General features: G+C 46.7%; 1 protein-coding gene across 8 annotated transcripts in view; it reads left to right on the forward strand.

The window, feature by feature from the left end:
- SBF1 (SET binding factor 1) overlaps window positions 1-25321 on the forward strand; it is a 421239-nt gene that overhangs the window by 353729 nt on the left and 42189 nt on the right. For all 8 annotated transcript variants that reach the window (XM_063926659.1, XM_063926653.1, XM_063926655.1 and 5 more), the window contains 4 exons: window positions 6-136; window positions 301-528; window positions 20755-20862; window positions 21042-21256. In XM_063926659.1, coding sequence (XP_063782729.1) covers window positions 6-136; window positions 301-528; window positions 20755-20862; window positions 21042-21256 — 682 coding nt within the window. The remainder of the gene's footprint in view (window positions 1-5; window positions 137-300; window positions 529-20754; window positions 20863-21041; window positions 21257-25321) is intronic.

The raw sequence follows: 25321 nt of genomic DNA on the forward strand, positions 1-25321 counted from the left end.
TTCAGGGGTTCTGTATGAGGAAAAGGGGGATCGCCGGGGCCCTCAGGTCTGCCGCTCAGTGTGGGAGTATATTGAGCGATTGCACAAGAGGAGTCAAGTGTTTTACAACTACATGTTCTGCCCTGAAGATGGTGAGGTAAGAAGGAGAGCACATTTTGTGCCAGTCGCCATGAACATAAGCAGTGTACTGTACATTCAGTATAAGTAATAGGCATTCTATAAAGAAGGGGGTTTGATCAGTATATCATTTAGAAGACTGCTTTCACTTCTAACTCATGTTTGTGTGCTACTTCTCTACAGGTTCTGCGCCCTTACAGCTCTGTGTGGGGTCTTCGTGTATGGGATTACTACACTCATGAAGCTTTGAGTGAAGGCCCGTCTTATGATTGGGAGCTACTTCAGAACGCACAGCATGAAGAACCTGAGAAGAATGATAGCTCTGCCCCCCAGACCAAACGCAAGATCATTTGGCCATCCTATCATTCTCCACGGCGACTCCAGCCAGATGCCATCACTTGCTTATTAGAGGTCAGATACTAAAAAATAAACACGGGAAGGGGAGAGGGTGGTCACATCTGAACATTTCTTTTTAAGACTAGTAACTTTGCTGTAGTGATCACTTTTTAAAAACAAAACAAAAAAAAACAAAACAACAATTATAGGCAGACAGTACATATTTTCTCTAACGTCCTAGTGGATGCTGGGGACTCCGTAAGGACCATGGGAATAGACGGGCTCCGCAGGAGACATGGGCACTTTAAGAAAGAATTTGGATACTGGTGTGCTCTGGCTCCTCCCTCTATGTCCCTACTCCAGACCTCGGTTTGAATCTGTGCCCGGACGAGCTGGGTGCTGTTCAGAGAGCTCTCCTGAGCTTGATGTAAGAAAGTATTTTGTTAGGTTTTTTATTTTCAGGGAGCTCTGCTGGCAACAGACTCCCTGCATCGTGGGACTGAGGGGAGAGAAGCAGCCCTACTCTCTGAAGATAGGTCCTGCTTCTTAGGATACTGGACACCATTAGCTCCAGAGGGATCGTACACAGGATCTCACCCTCGTCGTCCGATCCCAGAGCCGCGCCGCCATCCCCCTCGCAGAGCCGGAAGACAGAAGCCGGGTGAGCATAAGAAGCAAGAAGACTTCGAAATCGGCGGCAGAAGACTCCTGTCTTCACTGAGGTAGCGCACAGCACTGCAGCTGTGCGCCATTGCTCCCACACACACCTCACATACTCCGGTCACTGTAAGGGTGCAGGGCGCAGGGGGGGGGCGCCCTGGGCAGCAATTGGGACCTCTTTGGCAAAAGTTTAGCATATATACAGTTGGGCACTGTATATATGTATGAGCCCCCGCCAAGTAAATGTATATTTAAGCGGGACATAAGCCCGCCGTCGAGGGGGCGGGGCTTCTTCCTCAGCACTCACCAGCGCCATGTTTTTTCTCCACAGCACCGCTGAGAGGAAGCTCCCCAGCCTCTACCCTGCAGTTACACGGTAGAAGAGGGTAAAAAGAGAGGGGGGGGGGCACATAATTAGGCGCAAAAATCAATATAAACAGCAGCTACTGGGTTAACATTAAGTTACTGTGTTATTCCTGGGTTTATAGCGCTGGGATGTGTGCTGGCATACTCTCTCTCTGTCTCTCCAAAGGGCCTTGTGGGGGAATTGTCTTCAGATGAGCATTCCCTGAGTGTGTGGTGTCGGTACGTGTGTGTCGACATGTCTGAGGTAAAAGGCTCCCCTAAGGAGGAGATGGAGCAAATGTGTGTGTGAGGGTGTCTCCGTCGACAACGCCGACACCTGTTTGGATATGTGTAATTAAGTGCTAAGGTGAATTTATTGCACAAAAGATTAGAGAACAGACAGGGAATCTACCCATGTCTGTCCCTATGTCGCAGAGACCTTCAGAGTCTCTCAATGATCACTATCCAAAATAATAGACACTGATATTGACACGGAGTCTGACTCCAGTGTCGACTACGATAATGCAAAGTTACAGCCAAAATGGCAGAAAAGTACTCAATATATGATTATTGTAATAAAAGATGATTTGCATATCACTGATGACTCATCTGTCCCTGACACAAGGGTACACATGTTTTAGGGGGAAGAAAGCTGAGGTAAATTTCCCTCCTCTCATGATGAAAAAGAGCGGGAATCTCCAGACAAGAGACTGCAGTTTCCCACAAAGAATTCTCAGGGAGTATCCTTTCCCTACTAGGGCCAGGATACGATGGGAATCTTCCCCTAGGGTGTCACGTTTGCCCAAAAGGTAGCCCTGACTTAACAGCTATCCTGCAGATAACGTGCACATTCTGGTACACTACTCAGACCGGCGATTGTGTCGGCATGGGTTTATAGCGCTGTAGCAGCGTGGACAGGTACCTTATCAGCAGAGATTGAGACCCTAGTATGTATATATATGTATATATAGAGATATATATATTAAAGATGCTGTTTTAAGAGATATATATATATAAAACATGCCCAAAGAGACATTAGTCTACTGGGTTCTAGAGTCAACGCTATGTCGATTTCTGCTTGACGTGTCCTGTAGAATATGCAATGGACAGGTGATGCCGACTTAAGAGGCATATGGAAGGCTGGGGATTGTGTGGAGAAGGGATCTCGGACCTGGTCTCCACAGCTATAACTGGTAATTCTGATATTTTGCCTTATATTCCTGCACAGCCTAGGAAAGCACGACATTATCAAATGCAGCCTTTCGAACACAAAGAAACAAGAAAGTCCGAGGTGCGTCCTTTCTTGCCAGAGGCAGGGGCAGAGGAAAGAAGCTGCACAACACAGCTAGTTCCCAGGAACAGAAGTCCTCCCCGGCCTCTACAAAATCCACCGCATGTCGCTGGGGCTCCACAGGCGGAGCTAGGCCCGGTGGGGGCACGTCTTCGTAAGTTCAGCCACAAGTGGGTTCACTCCCTGTTGGATCCCTGGGCAACAGATATTGTGTCTCAGGGATACAAGCTGAACTTTGAGGAGATGCCCCCTCACCGACGGCCCTGCCGGCTTCCCTCCACGAGAGGGAAATAGTGTTAACTGCAATTCACAAATTGTATCTTCAACAGGTGGTGGTCAAGGTTCCCCTCCTTCAACAAGGAGGGGGTTATTATTCGACCATGTTGTAGTCCCGAAACCGTACGGTTCGGTCAGACCCATATTGAATTTAAAATCCCTGAACATATACCTGAAAAGGTTCAAGTTCAAGATGGAATCACTAAGAGCGGTCATCGCAAGCCTGAAAGGGGGAGATTTTATGGTGTCTCTGGACATAAAGGATGCATACCTTCATGTCCCCATTTATCCACCTCATCAGGCGTACATCAGATTTGCGGTACAGGATTGTCATTACCAATTTCAGACGTTGCCGTTTGATCTCTCCACGGCCCCGAGAATCTTCACCAAGGTAATGGTGGAATTGATGGTGCTCCTGCGGAAGCAAGGTGTCACAATTATCCCGTACTTGGACGATCTCCTCATAAAAGCGAGATCAAGAGAGCAGTTGCTGAACAGCTTATCACTTTCTCTGGAAGTGTAACGGCAACACGGCTGGATTCTATATATTCCAAAGTCGCAGTTGGTTCCTACGGCTCATCTGCCTTTCCTAGGCATGATTCTGGACACAGACCAGAAAAGGGTTTATCTCCCGATAGAGAGAGCTCAGGAGCTCATGACACTGGTCAGGAATCTATTAAAACCAAAACAGGTGTCAGTGCATCACTGCACTCGAGTCCTGGGAAGGATGGTGGCATCATACGAGGCCATTCCCTTTGGCAGGTTCCATGCGAGGACCTTCCAATGGGACTTACTGGACAAGTGGTCCGGATCACATCTTCAGATGCATCGGTTAATCACCCTTTCCCCCAGGGCCAGGGTGTCACTCCTGTGGTGGCTGCAGAGTTCTCACCTTCTAGAGGGACGCAGATTCGGAATTCAGGACTGGGTCCTGGTGATCACGGACGCTAGCCTCCGAGGGTGGGGAGCAGTCACACAGGGAAGAAATTTCCAAGGTCTGTGGTCAAGTCAAGAGACTTGCCTTCACATCAACATCCTGGAACTAAGGGCCGTATACAACGTCCTACGTCAAGCGGAGCACTTGCTTCGCGACCAACTGGTTCTGATTCAGTCAGACATCACCGCAGTGGCTCAGGTGAACCGCCAAGGCGGCACAAGGAGCAGAGTGGCGATGGCAGAAGCCATCAGAATTCTTCGCTGGGTGGAGAATCACGTAAGCACTCTGTCAGCAGTGTTCATCCCGGGAGTGGACAACTGGGAAGCAGACTTCCTCAGCAGACACGACATCCACCCGGGAGAGTGGGGACTTCATCAGGAAGTCTTCACACAGATCACATATCGGTGGGAACTGCCACAGGTGGACATGATGGCATCCGCCTCAACAAAAAACTACATATTGCGCCAGGTCAAGAGACCCTCAGGCAATAGCGGTAGACGACCTGGTGACACCGTGGGTGTTCCAGTCGGTCTATGTATTTCCTCCTCTTCCTCTCATTCCCAAGGTGCTGAGGATAATAAGGAAAGGAGGAGTGAGAACAATCCTCATTGTTCCAGATTGGCCACGAAGGACCTGGTATCCAGATCTGCAAGAAATGCTCAGAGGACCCGTGGCCTCTTCCTCTAAGACAGGACCTGTTGCAACAGGGGCCCTGTCTGTTCCAAGTCTTACCGCGGCTGCGTTTGATGGCATGGCGGTTGAACGCCGGATCCTAGCAGAAAAGGGCATTCCGGACGAGGTCATTCCTACGCTGATAAAGGCTATGAAGGACGTGACAGCTAAACATTATCACCGTATATGGCGAAAATGTTTCTTGGTGTGAGGCCAGGAATGCTCCTACAGAGGAATTCCAGCTGGGCTGTTTCCTTCACTTTCTACAGTCAGGAGTGAATTTGGGCCTAAAATTGGGCTCCATTAAGGTTCAGATTTTGGCCCTATCCATTTTCTTTCAAAAAGAGTTGGCTTCTCTACCAGAAGTTCAGACGTTGTAAAGGGAGTGCTGCATATTCAGTCTCCTTTTGTGCCTCCAGTTGCACCTTGGTATCTTAACGTGGTGTTAAGATTACTGAAATCACACTGGTTTGAACCACTTAAAACGGTGGAGTTAAAATATCTCACGTGGAAGGTGGTCATGCTATTAGCCTTGGCTTCGGCTAGGCGTGTGTCAGATTTAGCGGCTTTGTCACATAAAAGCCCCTATCTGGTTTTCCATATAGATAGAGCAGAATTGCGGACCAGTCCACAATTTCTGCCAAAAGTGGTGTCATCTTTTCATATGAACCAACCTATTGTGGTGCCTGTGGCTACTCGTGACTTGGAGGATTCCGAGTTACTGGATGTGGTCAGGGCTTTGAAGGTTTATGTAGCCAGAACGGCTAGAGTCAGGAAAACGGAGTCGCTGTTTATCCTGTATGCATCCAACAAGCTGGGTGCTCCTGCTTCAAATCAAACTATTGCTCGCTGGATCTGTACCACGATTCAGCAGGCTCATTCTGCGGCTGGATTGCCGCTGCCTAAATCAGTTAAAGCCCATTCCACTAGGAAGGTGGGCTCTTCTTGGGCGGCTGCCCGAGGGGTCTCTGCATTACAACTATGCCGAGTTGCTACTTGGTCAGGTTCAAACACTTTTGCGAAGTTCTACAAGTTTGATACCCTGGCTGATGAGGACCTATTGTTTGCTCATTCGGTGATGCAGAGTCATCCGCACTCTCCCGCCCGTTTGGGAGCTTTGGTATAATCCCCATGGTCCTTACGGAGTCCCCAGCATCCACTAGGACGTTAGAGAAAATAAGATTTTACTTACCAGTAAATCTATTTCTCGTAGTCCGTAGTGGATGCTGGGCGCCCGTCCCAAGTGCGGACTTCTTCTGCAATACTTGTATATAGTTATTGCTGCAATAAGGGCTATGTTATTGTTGCATCAGGGTTGAACTGATGCTATGTTGTTGTTCATACTGTTGACTGGGTAAGTTTATCACAAGTTATACGGTGTGGCTGGTATGAGTCTTGCCCTGGATACCAAAATCCTTTCCTTGTACTGTCAGCTCTTCCGGGCACAGTTTCTCTAACTGAGGTCTGGAGGAGGGACATAGAGGGAGGAGCCAGAGCACACCAGAATCCAAATTCTTTCTTAAAGTGCCTATGTCTCCTGCGGAGCCCGTCTATTCCCATGGTCCTTACGGAGTCCCCAACATCCACTACGGACTACGAGAAATAGATTTACCGGTAAGTAAAATTTTATTTTTAATCACCTTTTTTTATTTGAATTCTTTGAATCTCGATTGCATACTGAACCCTTGTAACATTTATAAAAGAAGTACCTGACTTATCACTGACTGCCTAACAGCTATGGGGTTTTAATATAGGAGCTTAGAAAAATCTGTAGCCTGCAGACCAAATGTTTGCCTTGATATGTTCACCAACTTTGTTTAAGCCTTGATTTTTTTTTTTACAATGCAGCTACCAACAGTGCACATTTTGTGGCTGATCCGGACGTTTTTTGCATGTTCCGGACCTTGTATGCAAACTACAAGTGATGCAGAGTTGTATATGACTAAGTTGCATCATACATTTGCAGCGGAAGGGGTGTAACTGGGGCGTTCTCATATTGGCGAAGTTTACTGAGCATATATTTGCGGAATTGCAGACTAGTGCGTATATGTAAATATGCCTGTTTTCAGACACATCTTTGCTACAAGAATAGAACTAGAGCAAGTGTGCCCTGAAAATGATTACTGGTATCAAGCCATTGTATCTAATGGGAGTGTTGCAGCCTGCTTTTTCAAGGGTAACCGTTGAGTTTTGTTAAGTGCTTTTACCCAGTCTCATAAGCTACGCCTGAAACACTCACACATTCCTCACTCTGTGATTTGGTCTACTGCAGTCTTCTGTAGTCTAACTGCTCTTCGCCTTTCCCTTATACAGTTTATACGCAGTTGTAATGGCCAAAGGTTTTTGCATAAGGTAGTCAAGTGCTAAAAGTGAGGAAGCTGGTTTCCATAAGGAACTATTATTGGCTCTTAGAAGACCTTTATTTTCTGGTGTGAGCAGGATTTTCCCACATCATCATTTCGGCTGGTGATATTGTTTCTCTTCTTGCAGGAAGGGTTGCATGTTGTTTTATACTGCTTAGCTTCTTGTAGGTCCACATCTTATTGACCCGCTAAGTTCCCCCGTGTAGACTGGCTCACAGTCGCTTAGACTAGCACTTAGACTAGCACTTGTTGTGATGTTTTTAAGCTGAAAGAAGACATTGCCAGTATAAATAATAACTATAGCTCCGATGCCATTGGAGGGGCGGAGCTAACTCAGAGCAGAACCAGAGGCATTTTGGCGCCTTCCTCTTCTTACTGCAGCCATTTACAGCACACACAGCGATTCCTGACTCCTCAGACACGCTGGATATCTGGTACAGGGTGTAGCAAAGGGGGAGAGCCGCTATTGTACACTATCTGGGTCCTCTACAGGACAGAATTTATTAGTGTTTACTGTGATAACTGTGGGGTGTGCTGGTGTCCTTCTCTTTGTGGGCCTCCTCTCACATACAGTAGGGCAGGCTTGCAATATAACTGTCTGTATGTATGTGTATGTTATTGTGCTTACTGCGAAACATGGGTAAACACAAGCTGTGCAGTGTATGTCACATTATCATCTGATTCTGTTTCATGTGAACAATGCAGCCAAACTTCAAAATCAGTGAAGGGGCTGGGGGAGAGGGTCCAGAGCCCCACTGGCTAGGGTCTCTTAAAACTATGATGTCTAATATGTCATCCCCAGCTCACTGCAAATGTTCAGAAAACTCAGGTACTACAACAGGCTGTTGCAGATTTAGCTGCTAGGGCAGATGTTGCACAGCCCCCCTCCTCTCATGCAGGACCACAAAAGCGTAGTTTGCCTGCTCTACTATCTGATAAAGATGAGGATGGGGAGGACTTGGACCCCGTTAGTTGGGATTCCGACTCTGCTCAGGGTACTGAACTCCTAATTCTGGCTATATGGGACGTGTTAAAGCTCCCTCTAGAGGACACTGCATCACAGCAGTCGTTTTTCTTTACACAAAACAAGCCTAATGTCACTTTCCCTGATACTACAGAGTTAGATAACCTATTCAAGTTGGCCTGGAAAAATCCAGACAAAAAAAAAAACATGTCAAAAAAGTTACTCATACGTCCTAGAGCAGGGGTGTCAAAGACAAGGCCCGCGGGCCAAATCCGGCCCGCCAGACCTCGTCTGATGGCCCGCGGTGCCGCCGCCATGAAACCCCCTTCTCCCGAGTGCCCAGCTCGGGGGGGGGCGGGGTTTCGCGGAATGACGCGATTGCGTCGTGACGTCACGGCGCAAACGCGTCATTCAACGAAACCCCGTCGGAGGAGGGAGAAGGGAGCCGCGCAGACGAGGAGGGAGAGGCGGCTGAAGAGCGGCGAGAACCGCTTCAAATGTAAGTCAGCCCCTCTCCCTTCCTCTCTTTCTCTCTCTCTCCCTCCTTCCACCACCTGCCGCAATGTGTAAAATGGGGACCTGTGCCTGCCACAATGTGTAAAATGGGGACCTGTGCCTGCCACAATGTGTAAAATGGGGACCTGTGCCTGCCACAATGTGTAAAATGGGGACCTGTACCTGCCGCTATGTGTAAAATGGGGACCTGTGCCTGCCACAATGTGTAAAATGGGGACCTGTGCCTGCCACAATGTGTAAAATGGGGACCTGTACCTGCCGCTATGTGTAAAATGGGGACCTGTGCCTGCCACAATGTGTAAAATGGGGACCTGTGCCTGCCACAATGTGTAAAATGGGGACCTGTACCTGCCGCTATGTGTAAAATGGGGACCTGTGCCTGCCACAATGTGTAAAATGGGGACCTGTGCCTGCCACAATGTGTAAAATGGGGACCTGTACCTGCCGCTATGTGTAAAATGGGGACCTGTGCCTGCCACAATGTGTAAAATGGGGACCTGTGCCTGCTACAATGTGTAAAATGGGGACCTGTACCTGCCGCTATGTGTAAAATGGGGACCTGTGCCTGCCGCAATGTGTAAAATGGGGACCTGTGCCTGCCGCAATGTGTAAAATGGGGACCTGTGCACTATAAAAGGGGGCACATGGCTGGGCACTATAAAAGGGGGCACATGGCTGGGCACTTTAAAAGGGGGCAGATGGCTGGGCACATATAAGGCAGGTGGAGCGGTAAATTTTGGATAGACCTACAGATACAACCGGCCCTTTGATGGGGACCAAACTGCTGATGCGGCCCCCGATGAATTTGAGTTTGACACCCCTGTCCTAGAGGATGCTGGGGATGCTTCAAGAACCATGGGGTATAGACGGGATCCGCAGGAGACATGGGCACTTTAAGACTTTAAAAGGGGTGTGAACTGGCTCCTCACTCTATGCCCCTCCTCCAGACTCGAGTTAGATTCTGTGCCCAGAGAGACTGGTCACACACTGAGGAGCTCTACTGAGTTTCTTTGTTAGGTTTATTATTTTCAGGGAGCACTGCTGGCAACAGTCTCCCTGCATCGTGGGACTGAGGGGAGAAAAGCAGACCTACTTCTCTGAGTTCAAAGGCTCTGCTTCTTAGGCTACTGGACACCATTAGCTCCAGAGAGTCTGATCACTTGGTACGCCTAGCTGCTCGTTCCCGGAGCCGCGCCGTCACCCCCCTTTCAGAGCCAGAAGAAAGAAGCCGGGTGAGTAATACCCCTTTCACATCGCACAAATAACCCGGTATCGACACGGCATATCGCCGTGTTGACACGGGTCAGTGTGCGATGTGAAAGCACTTTGCGTGAATTAGCGGGTCGCCTAACCCGGTAATTCAACCCGGTATAAAAGGATTATACCCGGGTTGAATACCAATCAGGCGCAGTGTGAATGGGAGCCGTGTCGATGCGACACGTTTCCCATTCACAGCATAGGGAGAGGCGGTGCAGGAGATGAGCATCAAAGGAGAGCAAATGCCGGATCCCACCCGGTAAGGACACGTTTCTCTTACCGGGTGGGATCCGGCATTTGCGATCTGAAAGCGGTGTCAATGAAGAACAGAAGACTTCAGTGACGGCAGAAGACTTTGTGATTCTGAGGTACCACGCAGTGGCCGTGCTGCCCGCCATTGCTTCCACACACGAGCGGCACTACAAGGGTGCAGGGCGCCGGGGGGTGCGCCCTGGGCAGCATGTATGTATACCTCAGATAGAGACTGGCAAGAGAGATATTAGGTGCTTGGGCACTTAATACAGACCCCCGCCAGTATAAATATATAGAAAATAGCGGGGCTGAAGCGCGCCATTAAGGGGGCGTGGCTTAGCCCTCACAGCTCTATCCAGCGCCATTTTCTCCTCAAAAACGCTGGCCCTGCCAATAAAGCACTGCTGAACAGATCACAGTGAAAAACGGGGGGGGGGGGGGGGGGTTCACAGTTGTTTAGTGCAATATATGTTAGAAATAAAGCACAATGCGGTATCTGTGGGGGGTCATGACATGTATGGGCTGCGGCCCTAACTTTATACGATGGATTAAATTGCTGTATCAAAGCCCTTGCGCCAGGATCTTGGTTAATGGTTATGTTTCTTCCTCCTTTGCTTTGACTCGGGGCACCAGACAGGGATGCCCCCTCTCCCCAGCCTTGTTTGCCATAGCCATTGAACCCTTGGCTTGTTTGGTCAGATCGCACCCGGACATTGGGGGAGTTGATACGGGCCCATGTACTGACAAAATAGCCCTTTATGCGGACGACCTGTTACTTTTCTTACACGACTACAGTGTGGATATGCCTATAGTGTTGCAGGTCATAGAGACCTTCGGCGGCTTCTCTGGTCTCCGCATGAACTGGTCCAAATCATTTATAATGCCCATTATGGGCTCTCCTCCCCGGGTCCCAAGGATTTCCCTACCGCTAAGCTGGACAGGCCAGTTTAAATATCTTGGGATCCAGGTTACTAACGACCCTTCGGATTTCATATCCTTGAACCTTGACCCACTTGTACAGCTGATTGTACGCAAGTCGAGGGCTTGGTGTAAACTCCCGTTGACAATGACAGGCAGGGTCAGCCTTATTAAGATGATAGTTTTGCCCAAACTACTGTATGTTCTTTCGCAATCTCCTGTATATATATTCCCGGCCTTCTTAAAGAAATTAAACAATATACTGACATCTCTGATATCGGCCAATAAAAGACCTAGAATAAAGTTAAATACCCTCACTAGACAAAAAGTTGATGACGGCTTGGCCTTACCTCACTTCCAACTATATTACTATGCGGTCCAGCTGGCACACATCAGTATCTGGTTGCGGGGAGGAGAGGAGGCTGGTCTGAGCTGGGCATTTCTCCGATGTTACTACCCGGACCTGTCTCCGGCGCAGATTCTGGTGGGGCGGAGCGCTTCTCGGCTGTCCCCTCCTATTGTTTTTCAGGCCATGAAGATCTGGCAGGCTTTGATACGTATGCTTGGGTACGATAGTATGGACCCGGATACTCCCCTTTGGCACTCCGCATCACTCCCTGAACTGGGGTCTCTTGAGGGGGGGGGGGGGGGGTGGTATGGGCCCTGTACTCCGTATCCTCCATATTTCAGTTGTATGACAATAGTACAATGAAGTCCTTTCAACAACTAAAGGAGGAGTTTGGTCTCCCAAACTCTTACTTATACAGATTTTTACAGCTCAGGCACGCTTTACAATAACAGTTCGGAGATTCTCCCCCGGCGCTCCTCCCTTTCCCCATAAAGACCTTGCTATGCTCATTGGGTCGAGTCAAGGTGATCTCCTTCACTTACTTGTACCCTATAAAAACAATTCATGCAGACCCGCTCTCGAACCTTCGGGAGCGCTGGGAGCGTGATCTGGGCCCCATAGATACGGATGACTGGGAGGTGGCGCTGGGGAACTCGAGCCAGGTCACCAAATCACTACGGTTCCAACAAATCCAACTCTTTACATTACATAGATCATATATGACACCGAACAGGTTGGCCAGATTTGGGGCTGGTGGCGCAGCCGCCTGTCCTAAATGCGGGGCCGCTAGCGGATCATTCTGGCACCTCGTGTGGGAGTGTCCATCCTTACAGGCGTTTTGGGTTGGGGTCGGATCGATTCTGGAACGTACGGGGATACCGAGAGGAATGTTGACTCCAGGATTTTGCATTCTGGGAGTAGGAGGACCTGAATCTGGGTCTAAGTGGGAGGACTTGTATGCTCGCAGTATCTGCGCCCTTGCCAAGGTGTGTATTGCACGGACATGGATGGCCCCACATTCCCCTACGATGTCTGCATTTAAGGCCCTGGTCAATGACACAGTACTGAAGGATCGGTATATCTATATGAAAAATAATGTCCTTCCTAAACATGAGACGATATGGTCCTATTGGATTAATTCTACATATTCTTCCCCTGCCCTTAGAATTTAGAATTGAAAGAATTTATAATTTGACATGCCGCACGCCCTCTACGACAGCTAGGCTACCTGGGTCCCGTGGGGACGAGCCAGGCTCCTCTCCCGTATTATACACTATAGGGATAACGCACCTCACTTCGCATAACTGTATGAATCTAGGCTAGATGGAGTTGTTTTGGTTTGCTCTGTTTATGGTTCATGCTCTTTTTGGTTTTCCCTTTTTTTTTTTTTTTTTTGTTCTCAGGTGTTTTGTAGGCTTTATTAGGCCTTATAGTTGGGGGGGTTTATTGCAGTATCTCGGGGAGAAAACAAGAAATGTTAGTATGTGTTTCAATTTTGACTGCAGACTTCAGAGACAATATACGGTCCTGCGAATAACAGCTGCACCACGTATTTACACATATTGTTTGAGAAGGATATGTGCATGACTATATTGTATAATAATAACTGAAGATCCCAGTATACACTGAAATGTTTGTAACGATTTCATCCTTGTTGAATAAAAATACTCTATTCAAAAAAAAGAAATAAAGCACAATATATAATGAGTATGGTGTAAATAGAGCTGGTAAACGTCTGCGGTGTTTCCCTGACAGAAAGTACTGGGTCTATTCCTTATAGTTGGCATGTCTGAGGCTGAGGGCTCTGCCACAAACGGCTATGGGAATGTCTCTGTCGGCACTGCTGACTCCTGATGGTACTTGGTTCATGTAAATATGTGTCAACATGTCAGTAGATGTATGCTTTTCCAATGAGAAAACTATATGGGAGACACAGACGTGTGTGGGTGACCCTGTCGGCACCGACTAATCTGACTGGGTAAAAAAATTGACATGATAATGTGATGCATTTCAGAAAGCTATACCTGTATGTATGTATGTATGTATGTATGTATGTATATATATATATATGTATGGTACGGTTGCATAGATCTGTGGCTCGAACACAGACGTGGTAGAGGACGTAATATTAATAATATATTTCCCTCAGACCCCTCGGGGTCGCAAAAATTTTATTTGCCCAGTTACTGCTCCCTGATATCGACACGAATACTATTTTTTATGTCGACCATGATGTTTCCTGATTAGATCCACAACATCGGCATTCAGTACATGTTTCATACACATTAGGAACGTATTAACGTCACTAGGGACCCTGCTGTTCCTGACGAAAAAAATAAAAAAAAAATATATATATATATTTCCAAGAAGAGGGACGGCACTCATAGGATTTTGCAACAAACCTATTGTATTCCAATAAGAAAAAGTTCTAGAGATTACATCAACGTTTCGGTGTGGAACACCGTCATCAGGATGTACAAAATACACATACACGAACAATGGTGAACATAAAAATAACAGCAACTCACCAGCCTTATAAAGACCACTAAATGACAACAGCACATACACGTGAGCCGCCCGGCCTGCCCACCAGCGCCGCGGGGCGCGTGCCAGAGACGTCATCCTCATGTGTGTCCTGGCTGCGTCCCGCCGCAGTCATGACAACGGCCGCGGTTACCATAAATGCCCACAACGCCACCACGTCATTGGGCTAGACGGCCCGTGTTCCGCCGCCGTCAGAGCTGTGGGCATGGCCAGTACGTGTCACCCAGACGAACAATAACAAATAAACTTTAAAAACAACACCGGATCCCCAGTGTGTAAAAGCAGAGAATCATGAAACCCACTGTGAACACAGGACAGCAAGGACAACTTAGAAACCAGTACATATGCATTATATCAAGAGCAATGTCGGCAATCTTCATTCCGGGTGTGGACAACTGGGAAGCGGATCTCCACCTGGGGGAGTGGTATCTCCACCAGCAGGTGTTCCAGCATATCGTCCATTGGTGGGGCTGCCCACAGATAGACATGGTGGCTTCTCGTCTCAACAAGAAACTTTATTGGTATTGCTCACGAACCAGGGACCCTCAGACGAGGGCAGTAGATGCACTGACGTCGCCTTGGCCTTACTGGTTGCTCTATCTGTTTCCTCCGAATCCGTTGCTCCCAAGGGTGCTCAAGCGCATCCGACATCAGGGAGTCCAGGCAATTCTGATTGCCCCGGATTGACCTCGGAGGGCGTGGTACGCGGATCTTCTGGACATGTCCGTCGAAGAGATCTCCTTCAACAAGAACCGTTCGTCTACCCGGACTTACGGCGACTTCGTTTGACGGCATGGAGGTTGAGCGGAACATCCTAGCTCACAAGGGCCTTTCCAAAAAGGTTATTGCTACCATGGTTCAGGCCAGGAAACCTGTGACGTCAAAACCTTATCATATGTGGAGAAGATATGTTTCTTGGTGCGAGGAACACATGTATCCACCTGCGGAGTTCCACTTGGGACGTTTCTTACGTTTCCTACGTTTCCTGCAGGCTGGTGTGGATAACAGCTTACATCTGGGTTCCATTAAGGTCCAGATTTCAGCTCTCTCAATTTTCTTCCAGAAGAAATTGGCAGTGTTGCTAGCAGTTCAGACCTTCTTGCAGTGGGTTTGAATGTAGTGTTGGAATTTCTACAGTCCTCCTGGTTTGAACCTCTGCTGACAGTAGAAGACAAGTACCTCACGTGGAAGATGGTGATGTTACTGGCCCTGGCTTCTGCTAGTCTTGTCTCAGAATTGGGGGCCTTATCGTGTAAAGGTCCTTACTTGGTCTTTTACGAGGACATACCTGAGCTCCGGACTAGACAGTAGTTCATGCAGAAGGTTGTCTCTGCGTTTCACCTGAATCAACCTATTGTGGTTCCGTCCAGTTCTGATACTTCTGCTCCTCCAGAGGCATTGGATGCTGTTCGTGCCTTCAAAATCTATGTTAAGCAAACAGCTCGGATCAGAAAGACTGATTCCTTGTTCGTACTCTATGATGCGCAGAAAAAGGCAGTCCTGCTTTAACGCCGTCCATTGCTCGTTGGATTAGGTTTACTATCCAACAGGTCTATGTGTCGGCAGCCTTACCTGTTCCTAAGTCTCTGAAGGCCCACTCTACGAGATCAGTGGGCTCTTCCTGGGTGGCGTCTCGGCCTTGCAACTGTACCGAGCTGCTACCTGGTTGGGGAGGAACACCTTTGTGAAGTTCTACAAATGTAATACCCTGACCAAAGAGGATACCCAGTTTGGGCAGGCGGTGCTGCAGCAGTCTCCGCACATTCCCGTCCGTTCTGAAAGGTTTGGGACATCCCCATCGTACTAGATTCCCCAATATCCCTTATGGATGCTAGAGAAAGTAGGATTTTAATTACTTACCGGTAAATCCTTTTCTCGTAGTCCATAAGGGATATTCGGCGCTCGCCTCAGTGCGTTGACTTTTCTGCAGGTTCTCTTTTATGTGGTTACCTGTTCAGCTATTGCTGCTGTTGTTTCCAGCCGTTGCTGGTCGTTGTATGTTAGTGGTGTGCTGGTTTATAAATCTCATCACTCTTTGTTCTTCTTCGGGCATGTTTTTACCTATAACTGCCTGTGTGAGGGGGCATAGAGGGCAGGAGCCAGCACACCCAGTGAAGAAATTTAAAGTGCACCTACTCCTTTGGACCCCGTCTATACCACATCGTACTAGATTCCCCAATATCCCTAATGGACTACGAGAAAAAGATTTACCGGTAGGTAATTAAAATTCTATTAATGCCTCCCAGGATGCTGCCTTTGGGCGATGGGTTACCGCTCAGGAACGTCCCCACCCTTAGGAAATTGCTTTGGGGCCCTCCCATGGTAATTCCTGTGGAGCCTATGAACCCTGATGAAGAAAACAAGAGTTATGGTAGACTTTACCATTGTTAACTCTGTTTCTTCGAGGTGCATAGGCTCCTCAACTCACCCACCCTGAAGCACCTGGCGCATGGGTATTATTATATTGTCACTAATTCTCCTGTACTAATATGAGTGTTTCTTGAGTGTTCCATTCTTCCTTCTCCTCTGTCTTGCTCCTGCCTGGGGCTTGTTCACTAAACTGGGTGGGCTTTGGGGCGGGTTATAGGGAAGGCAGGACCAGTGCATCATGGTACTTGAAAGCTTAACTGTTTGGTGCCCGTTTCTCTCCAAACCACCTATACTGCATGGTAATTTCAGTGGAGCCTATGGACCTCGAAGATATAGAGTTAACAATGTTAAGTCTACCATTACTCTTGTTTATTGGTCACTTATCTTGGAATCTTTTTCTCTGAAGCAAGCTGAGTGACACAGTGTTCCCTCCCTCATGCTCAGTCGTGTGAGGTTTTGGTTCTTGACTGTATTTTCCCTACTGGTTCGCTTGATTGTTCTAACAGTCTCACGGGGTCACTGCTACTCCTTTTCGGATTCTTCTAAAGTAGTTCTGGAATTGTGGGGTTCCAGGGGGGAGCAGCTTTCTTATAAAGCTACAGATTAATTTAGTTGCCAGCTCCAGTCCCAACCTGCAGTCCCATGGTCCAGTGCTGCCTAGCCTGCTTCAGAGAAAAAGATTTAATTGCAAGTTACCAAGAATCATATTTTTTTTTTTTGTGTGTGTGTGTATCCTCTTTAGCAAGAGAAAACATAGGGAAAATCTTTATTGTAAGATAAAAATGTCAGGACACAATGAATAAACATGCACTTTGAGGGTCTTCACGGGGCTGTAACTAGGTGTGTGCAGAAGGTGCATTGCCCTCAGCACATTTATCCTTTGGACGCGCCAACTACATGTTCTCCCCGCTGACGGTCGCATCTTTCGCTCCCGCTTCACTATGTCTGGCGCCTCAAACTCTGATCAGCGGGAGCCTCTGCCGCTGGTCGCTGCATATAGTCAGCGGCAGAGCTGTCCGGTAAATCCCCCATGTGCTGCGCTCCCGCCCCTCTCTTATCCTGCAGTGTAAAGAGGGAGGGAGTTCCTGGTCAGGAACCTGCAGCAGCGCAGACAGAATGGAGAAATCATGTAAGTGCATACACACTACACTAATACTATACTACACTACAGTACACCTTAAGGATGATGGTGGGGGGGGTGTAAGGTGTAAAAGGGGACTGCCTGGCGTAATCTGTAAAATGTGGCTCTACCTGGCGTCATGTGTGATAGGGGCTCTACCTGGTGTAAGTGGTTCCACTGTGCTGCGTAATTTGAATAATGGAGACTATTGTGCAGAGTAATGTGAATTGGTATTATTTTGTGGTCACACCCCTTCCCCATAAAGCCACACCCATATATTTTTGGTATGCACTGACCCTATTTTAAATATTGGGGGGGGGGGGGCAATGCTGTTTCTTGCACACAACGCTAAAATGTCTAGCACTGGGTCTACATAGCATAATTTGGCCAATAAAGACGTATGTTTTCAGGTGAAAGCTTAATAATGGGTTAAATCAGAGGTTCCCAAACTGTGCCGTGGCTCCCTGGGGTGCCCTGGGTTGGTGGTCCAGGAACAATTCAAATTATTTATGGTCAATATAATAGGCAAAACCAGTGCTGGTGGCTGTCATTCATAAAATATGTGGCCAAACAGAAGCAAATCTTGTCCCTCACCACACAACTGACCCTAAGGATGACATATAAACGCAATCTACTTAATGTAATATTTCTTTCTAAATTTTAATTGATGAGAGATGGGTATGGTGAGTTGTATTAATGGAAGAGGGGTTTTAGAACTTGCAGATGGGAGCTAAAAAAATTATTTCTACCTTTTTCAAACATATGCAACGCTTGGTACCATGTTTCTACTATTTAATAAAAAGTGCAAAAAAACATTTTGACACCTTTTAAAGAACCTCCCCTGCTTTCCTTATGGTCACGAACAGCCTTTTATATGGTTCTTCTATGTCCATTCCAAGGATGGTTTCAGAACCTCTTCATGTACTTCTACAAGATAGCTTTTAGTAGACATGTCTCAACCTCACCGCAAGTTCCGTGAATTGGTATTTCTAATTTAGTCTCACAATTAGAGATGCCACAGTTACATGATAACAAGCTCACTTTCACAAACACGCTCCTAATTAAATTGACCCCTATGAATGAGATAATAGGACATTTGGGTCATTCCATGGTAACTAACGTTACATTTTGAAATATATTTCATGTGAAATTTATTTTTTTGAGCATGTGTTTTGAATATTTCGTGCAAAGTAAATGTTTGTGTGGTACATGATATGTTTTAAATTTGATTCAAAGCTTGTCATGAAAACTGGTAACAAACGTTACATAAAAAGTCCATTTTCTTGGAATGACCCTTTTGTACTTATGATAAATCCTTTTCTCTAATTCCATGGGACAGTAGATGCCTTTCATCACACTCCTGATTTTATTTGTCCTGCCCTTGTTTTGGATGCGACTTCTCCTCCTCCCTTGCAGTACTCTGCATCTGTCCTTTCAGGCTCTGGTAGTTAAAAACCAAGTGTAAAAGCATCCAGTTGGGATGTAAAGAAAAGGGAGTAGCTGATTTTTCAGAGGTAAATGTAGAAGTGCCCAGGTTCCTCACACCACATGATATAGCACTGTCCCGTATGAAATCGGAGAAAATTAATGATTGTATGTACAACAATCCCATTTTCCAACTTTTAAAACACTTCACTCAGTGGCATCTCTTATTTCCCATAATGAATTCACTCTTTTAAAGCAGACGCCCCTTGACACTATACTGCCAACTCCATGAAAACAAGTTGGATATATGCACTTTACTTCATATATAGGTGCATCTGACAAAGCGCTGTTCTCATTACTGTACAGAAGCATTAGATGGTCTGTTCTATTATGAGCCACACTGCTTTTTCTATCAAGCGTACTCTGGCTTCCCCTGGTCTTTTTTCCCTACCTCTCATCATGAGAGTGCCATTGTCCAATGCAGGCCTGTTTTTCCTTACTCCATCCCTCTAGTAGTAGATTATTGCCTCCTACAAGATCTTCATACTGTACTTATGTGAACATTCTGAAGGGTGCAGCACTTGTTCTAATGCACCTTTTGAAAAACCTTTTTGTTAATCTTATTACATGTTCCTGACTTCTAGATTTTAATCTCTCTACATTTCTCTTAAAATTTGTCACTACTGAACATTCATCTTACTCTTACTCTCGTATCTTGCCAGCACTGCTTTAAACAATTGCAAGCAATTAGACCAGTGGATGCGGCTGCTATGGGGCCCGAGATGCTCTTTGGGCCCACCGCTCCCCCGCACCCAATCTCACTGCAATTCCAGTGCAGGTCGCAGGCCAGCACCGCAGCAACCACGAGCGTGCATTTGGATGCTGCTTGGTGCATGGCATGTGGGGGCTGCCGCCCGTGGCTGCTGGGAACCGCTTTGCAGATAGCTGCCGTGTGCGAGTTGCCAGGTGCGTGGTGTGAGTGAGGGAGTGCCGGCCGCGGCTGCCATTGCTCTGTGGATAGGAGGTATGTGCGGTGCGACGCGATACGGGTGGGGGCCTTAGAGAGGGGATGCTGGAACCCACAACAGTATGCTAGAGGTAAGGTGGGATTGGCGTACTGTGTACTGAAGGGGGTAGGGGGCTGTTGTATGCTTATTGTGTCTTCCGCCTAACCCTCCTTATATGTGTATATAGTATATATTTTATACAGTATGTATATAACAGTGTGTGTGTGTATATATATATATATATATATATAAAAAATAGTATGTGTGCATATGTACCTTGCCCTTTTCTTCCCTCTCTAGAAACTCTCCTCTCCCCCACTTCCCCCTGCGCTCTTAGGGCACAGGGGGAGGGGGGGGGGGTGCTTTCTGGAATGTATTATTTGGAAATTTCGTGTTTGGGGCCCATAAAGGTCTAGTTACAGCCATGAATTAGACTATATTTACTGTTAGATAGCAACCAAACACAGAACCTAAAATGTAATCTGGAAGAGGTTCCTTATGTGTACTTTCATATCTGTGTAGATTTTGTGTCTGCCACAAGCCAGTGAATGCCCAGAACTGGTCTGGGCAGTTTATGCAAAGAGCAATTTCAAAGGTATAATAATAATAATTGTGTAAGGCTGTCCCATCTCCGCAATGTGCGAGTCCCAATAGCTCCCACTGCGAAGGAGACAGAACAGCATAAGGAGGGGAAGACTGGCCACCAGGGTAAGTATGACGTTTTAGTGTATGTGTGGAAGCTCATTCTGCAGTGGTTTTTGTAGTGCAAGGAAAATCTGCCGTCTGCTTCATCTGATCCGCCAGTCTGTTCACTCTGCTTGGTAATATGAGGACATAACTGAAAAGCACAAAAGGGAAAAAGTAAAAGCTAAAGCAATACAAATGCTTAAAGTTGAAGGGTGCATGTAAGAGTCAATAGATGAGTCGAATAAAATACTCCAGACTCTCCATATACTCTGAATAGTTTACAGTATTATGGTAACTACTTATTGTGTGTTAAAATAAGGCACTTTTGTTTGTTTGTGTTATTCACAGGAGTTACAGAATCTGGAGATGGAATTGCGAGCTGTTCCTGAGCGCTGGAAGGAAACGTGGGATAAGGTCAAAGCTGCCCACAGGACAGAAATCCGACATGAGGGTCGGGTGAGTTGCGTCATACAACTGGAATTGTATATGGGTGTTTTACGTATCCCCCACCCTGATTGAGGCAGAATAGTTCCTCATAAATGTATTTCTTAGTGGCCAGTATACCAAAATTTAGACTTGGCTGCTATGAGTATACTGATACAATTTGACTGAGTTTAACTTTGTCTTACATGCAGAAGTCCAGTGCTCTGCTGATGTCATCAAGCGTCCCCTCGCAGCGGCATTCATTGGGAATTTATCTGCAAGAAAGTGGTGTTGGATCTACGCTCAATCTGAGCTTGGAGAGTGGTTCGAGCACAACAAGTACTCCTTCCGGTGCCGGAAAACTGGGAGCACGGAATAGCACTAGCACCTTATACAATCAGTTTAACACTGCAGAAAGAGAAAACAGGTATTACAGTCCTAGAACATGCGGTAAACAAGTACATGGGTTAATACTTTAGAGTCTCTTGTATCAATCAAATCTGAGAAGATGCACACCAGGTGAACATTGTTCCTCTCACATCCATTGGGAAAGCTAGATTAATGGTGTATAGAGGTGCTGGATGGACAGTCGCGCTTCTCTCCTCTCTGTCTGCAGCTGGGAAACCCTCCATTTTTCTTTTTAAGTGTCACAGGGCAGGACTTTTAAGTATTGCTGCTGAGACAACTTTTCAATGTTTAATGTCCACATTTAGATGTACATTTTTTTTATTTAAAGCTTTTAGTATAGCAGCATCACTGCTGTGCAGTAGTTGATGTGCTGTTTTCAGTGTTATGATTGCTGAATGGGCTGCACCTCTTGACTGCTGCCCCTGTTATATACCTATACTCTAGAGAGCAACCCAGTTGCTACTGCCGCAGGTAGTTAATGCGGATTCCTGCTGTTTGACTGTGTCTACTTTTATCCTTCAGGGAGTACAGCATAGTTACTGAATAGTGGACAGTGGGTATCTGCAGAGCCTCAGTTGCATGTTTAGATTTTGAATTCCTCTATCATCCATCTGGGGGACGCTACACCCTTACTGCTGGGGTTAGAATGTGGGCTATAGAGTTTGTCACAAAAACTCACATTCTAACCCCAGCGTTCAGTGCGCAGCATCTCCCAGATAGACTCTGAGGAAAAGATTTTATGGTGAATAAAAAAATGTAAAATAGGCACCATAACTGCTGGTACAAGAGGGAGAAGCCTCCCTGGTCTGTTTGAATTTCCCTCTTGGCTGGCTGTTTTCTGCAATGAAAGCCCGCCCCTTTGGACTTCAGCCATCGATGGCAAAACAATCCATCTTCTCTAGATTAGGCAAAAATTGTTATGCCATGGTCCAGAATTGGGAAAGTTCAGATTGGGGGATATTGTCTCAGAAAGAAGTGGAAATGCCTGATATAGAGGAATCCATCTAAACTGGAGAATTGTCTAAAGCATTGCTTCTCAACTGCAGTCCTCAAATATACCCAACAGGTCATGTTTTCTGTATTTCTTTGATCATTCACAGGTGACTTGTTGCTGAGTCAGTACTTACGCCGCATATTTTCACAGACATAAATACTAAAAACATGACCTGTTGCAGGTGCTAGAGGACTGGTCTTTAAAACAACTGAGCTAAGACCGGGAACTGTGTGCATTTAATTAAAGCCGTAGACTTAGTTTATGAATACAAAGGAACTGAAATCTTGAAAGCTAAAACAAGGCGTTTTGTTTTTTTCTGCCACCTTCCCAATATAAAATTACTTATAAGTGTGGACAAGGCCTAACAAAAGTTTTCTCACATAATTTTATCCTAAGACGCACATGGTAACCTCTTACGATTGAAAAGAATTACAGTTATTCTATATTTAAATATTTTAATCAAGGCGGATTCATTTGCTCGTCTTCAGATTCATCTGTGCATTTCAATTCAGGTGTTAGTCTCATAGATGGGCTATCATTTAAAAGAAATTAATTCCCAGTGCGTACCTCTTGGGTCTCCGTGTAACAGCTGTGCCAGATTGCTGTATTGTCACCTAGCGTCTTTACACCATACTGTGCGAGATGCCCGTCCCAACGGTTGTGGTATGTTAGATAGACTAGACTTGGGTCGACAGTGTCTAGGTCGACCACTATTGGTCGACAGTAAGTAGGTTGACATGATTTCTAGGTTAACAGGGACTCTACGTCAACGTGAAAAAGGTCGACATGAGTTTTTTTATTTTTTTGGGTGTCGTTTTCTTCGTAGAGTGACCGGGAACCCCAATTAGTGCATTATTGTCCCCTCGCATGGCTCGTTCCCAATTGTAATCCACGTGGATCATAAAGTATGAAAAAGTAAAAAAAAAAAATGCGAAAAACTCATGTCGACTTTTTGTCATGTCGGCCTAGTCCCTGTCGACCTAGAAAATAGGATTTGAATTATCTACCGGTAAATCTTTTTCTCGTAGTCCATAGAGGATGATGGGGTTCCATTTAGTACCATGGGTATAGACGGGTCCCTTGGGAGCCATGGGCACTTTAAGAGTTTAATAGTGTGGGCTGGCTCCTCCCTCTATGCCCCTCCTACCAGACTCAGTCTAGAAACTGTGCCCGAGGAGACAGACATACTTCGAGAGAAGGAAATATACAGATAGTGGTGAGATTCTCACCAGCTCACACCGAAACGAAAAACTATGCTGACCAGCATGCAACATGGAGAACCCATGCTAATCAGCATGCAACATGGAGAAACCATGCAAACCAGCATGCAACTTGAAGAAATCAAGCGAACCTGCATGAAACATGAAGAAACCATGCCAACCGGCATGCAACATGAAAGAAACCATGCTAACCAACCGGTACATGAAGAAACCATGCTAAGCCGCACGCAACATGAAGACGCCATGCTAACCAGCAGGAACTAGAAGAAACCATGCTAATCAGCAGGAAAGCGGAACAGTAACAGCTAAACCAATACTTAATCAAGTAACAACGCAGGAAACTAAGCGCTGGGCGGGGGCCCAGCATCCTATACAGACGACGAGAAAAGGATTTACCGGTAGGTAATTAAAATCCTATTTTCTCTTACGTCCTAGAGGATGCTGGGGTTTCATTTAGTACCATGGGGATGTACCAAAGCTCCCAGTACAGGAGGGAGAGCGCTGAGGCTCCTGCAGAACAGTGTGACCAAACTTAAGGTCCTCAGAGGCCAAAGTATCGAACTTGTAGAACTTAGCCAACGTGTTCGACCCTGACCAAGTAGCTGCCCGGTAAAGCTGCAAAGCCGAGGCACCCCGGGCAGCCGCCCAGGAAGGAACCACTTTACGGGTAGAGTGGGCCCTAACAGAATTTGGACACGGCAGTCCTGCCATTAAATAAGCATGCTGGATAGTAAACCTGATCCAGCGAGAACTAATCTCCTTAGAAGCAGGACACCCAACCCTGTTGGGATCATAAAGGACAAACAGAGCGTCCGACTTTCTGTGACGAGAAGTTCTCTTCACACAAATCTTCAAAGCCCTCACAGCATCCAAGGACTTTGAGGTAATTGAAGTGTCAGTAGCCACTGGCACCACAATAGGCTGGTTGATATGAAAAGCCGACACAACCTTTGGGAGAAATTTCTGACGCGTTCTGAGCTCAGCTCTATCCTCATGGAAAATCAAGTAGGGGCACTTGCATGACAATGCCCCCAATACTGATACACGTTTAGCAGATGCCAATGCCAACAGTGTGACCGCCTTTCAAGTAAGACACTTGATGTTCACCTCCTGTAAATGCTCGAACCAATCCGATTACAGGAACTGCAGCACCACATTAAGATCCCAAGGTGCTGTAGGAGGCACAAAGGGTGGATGGATGTGCAGAACCCCTTTCAAGAAAGTCCGAACCTCAGGGAGGGCAGACAATTGTTTCTGGACGAAAATGGACAAGGCCGAAATCTAGACCCTTATGGAGCCCAAGCGTAGGCCCATATCCACACCTGCTTGCAGGAAGAGGAGAAACCGTCCCGTTGAAACTCCACCGTAGGAAATTTCTTAGATTCACACCAAGACACATACTTTTTCCAAATCTAGCAATGTTTAGATGTTACTTCCTTCCTGGTCTGTACCAGGGTAGGAAAGACCTTTTTCAGAATGACCTTCCGAGCTAAGATCTGGCGTTCAACCTCCATGCCGTCAAACGTAGCCGCGGTAAGTCTTGATAGGCGAACGGCCCCTGTTGTAGATGGTCCTCGCGAAGAGGAAGAGGCCTTGGATCCTCCAGTAGCAATTCCAGAAGATCCGCGTACCAAGCCCATCTTGGCCAGTCCGGAGCAATGAGGATCACCTGAACTCTTGTTCTTGTTATGAGTTTGAGAATCCTTGGGATGAGTGGAAGTGGAGGGAACACATACACTGACTGGAACACCCATGGATTTACCAGGGTGTCCACCTCCACTGCTTGTGGGTCACTTGACCTGGAACAGTATCTCCAAAGCTTCTTGTTGAGGCGAGAGGCTACCATGCCTATCTGAGGTACACCCCTTCG

Source organism: Pseudophryne corroboree, chromosome 6 (assembly GCF_028390025.1).
Source record: "Pseudophryne corroboree isolate aPseCor3 chromosome 6, aPseCor3.hap2, whole genome shotgun sequence".
Taxonomy (NCBI): domain Eukaryota; kingdom Metazoa; phylum Chordata; class Amphibia; order Anura; family Myobatrachidae; genus Pseudophryne; species Pseudophryne corroboree.